General features: G+C 40.8%; 1 protein-coding gene across 1 annotated transcript in view; it reads right to left on the bottom strand.

Annotated features, from left to right (window-relative positions):
* The window catches only part of ERI2 (ERI1 exoribonuclease family member 2), a 7,420-nt gene extending 6,929 nt beyond the window's left edge, over window positions 1-491 (bottom strand). The window contains exon 1 of the mRNA XM_019472657.1: window positions 476-491. Within this exon, the coding sequence (XP_019328202.1) occupies window positions 476-491 (16 nt within the window). The remainder of the gene's footprint in view (window positions 1-475) is intronic.
* Between the last annotated feature and the right edge of the window lie 1,157 nt (window positions 492-1,648).

Below are 1,648 nucleotides of genomic sequence, written 5' to 3'. Positions count from 1 at the left end.
AGGTGAGCAGCAGAGCGCGCCCGGCGCCGGGGTGCTGTGAGGGAGACGCTGCAGGCCTGTCGCCGTGTGGTATTTCTCTCCTACAGCCACCTTTTTGGTAGGTTTATTGCATCACGCGTGGGGATGCTGGAAACTCAGCAAAAAAACGTGTTTTACTGGCAGTCTAGCAAGAAGGTTGGCTAAAGATAATAGCTACAGATAATGGCTTAGTTTCTGCTGCGAGAAATATGGAAATGAACTCGGTTTGAGTGTTAGGCATTTACATTTAAGGAATTTTGTCAAAAAATAAATACACTCTCCAGTATCGTTTTTTCCTAAACAAAGTAGACCTTGAAAGGAGCGTTGTGTCTGCTCAGCACATTCACACCTGAAGGATGCAGATCAACCGAAAATTTCAACCTTGTGGTAACACCTTGCTCACCCAGGTTACGACTTACTTGGTGCCCAGTAGGGGACAAGAGTAAGCGTGTCTGACCTGTGAGGTCAGTCATATTTGTACCTCATTAGAGACTGAAATTCCTGTGGTTGGCAGGTGGCCTTTGCTTGGTGAAATGAAACTTCTGCTGTTTGGTTGGGGTTTTTTTGCAAAGCTCTAATTAGGCTGTATTGAAAACAATGGTGTCATTATTTATTTGTCTAACAGCATGAGAGATGAGGGACTAGCAGTTACACCACCCTGTGTTATTATTACCAGATGATTCTTAACCACTTGAACCTCAAAGGTTGTCACCTTTGTTTAGCTTTCTTGCCCAATGACAAATGGCACCAGCTCAAAAAAAGTGCACCAGTGCACCAGCGCAATCCCACGTGGGCAGGCTCTGTCAAAACTAATGAGCACAAGGCTTGTTAGCGTGGTGGGGAAAACACAACTTCTGGTAGTTGTTCATCCTGTGGGGTTTGATATTCTGTAGTGTTCTGTGGTCTTTTTTCTTTTCCCCTGTATGCCTCTTCATCACATTCCGTGATGTCTTTTCATCACATAAAAAAGAGCATCTTTAAAATTTTTACTTCCAATGGAGCTCCATTGGAACAGGCCATATGGTCAGTGGAGTTCTCCAAAATCGTGCATTTACTTGCCGGTTAGCTTTTAGGAGAATTTGTGCGTTTAGGCTTAAAGAACTGTTGTGTTGAACTGTGTGGTACACTCCATCTCATCTGCTCAATGCTTTCTTCCTGCAGTTTCCTTGGATTTTACTGAAACATTTTTTTCCTGCAGGGGTCAGCAAACCCATCTGCCAAAACAGATCATGTAATGTAAATTAAGTAAATGGGTTTCAGCAAAAGCTTACATGAAGTGGCTACGTATAACAGTTGTATAAATGCCCAAAGCTCTACAGCAGCAAGTGGGTGAATGGGTTGAGAGAGCAGAACATTGTGTTTGCAAATTTTAACTTTAAGTCTCCTTACTACATACATCTACTTACATTAATCTTTATTAAATAGATCTTTGAAGTTAGAGTACCTGGGTTACTGAAATATTGATAGTAAATTTAATATTGAATAGTGATCTGAAAGGAAACTTTTGCCTGTAATGAGTGGAAGAGTTATTTTAAATGTAGTTGATTGTATCCAAATAGTAAATAGTTTCCTTTTACCATATAATTCACTTGGTTTTCCATTAACTTGTGTGATTACATAAAACCTTTCT

The sequence above is a fragment of the Aptenodytes forsteri genome, unplaced genomic scaffold, assembly GCF_000699145.1.
Source record: "Aptenodytes forsteri isolate BGI_AS27 unplaced genomic scaffold, ASM69914v1 Scaffold84, whole genome shotgun sequence".
Classification (NCBI taxonomy): Eukaryota; Metazoa; Chordata; class Aves; order Sphenisciformes; family Spheniscidae; genus Aptenodytes; species Aptenodytes forsteri.
Note: the sequence above shows the minus strand (reverse complement) of the source record. Positions and strands in the feature narration are given on the sequence as shown.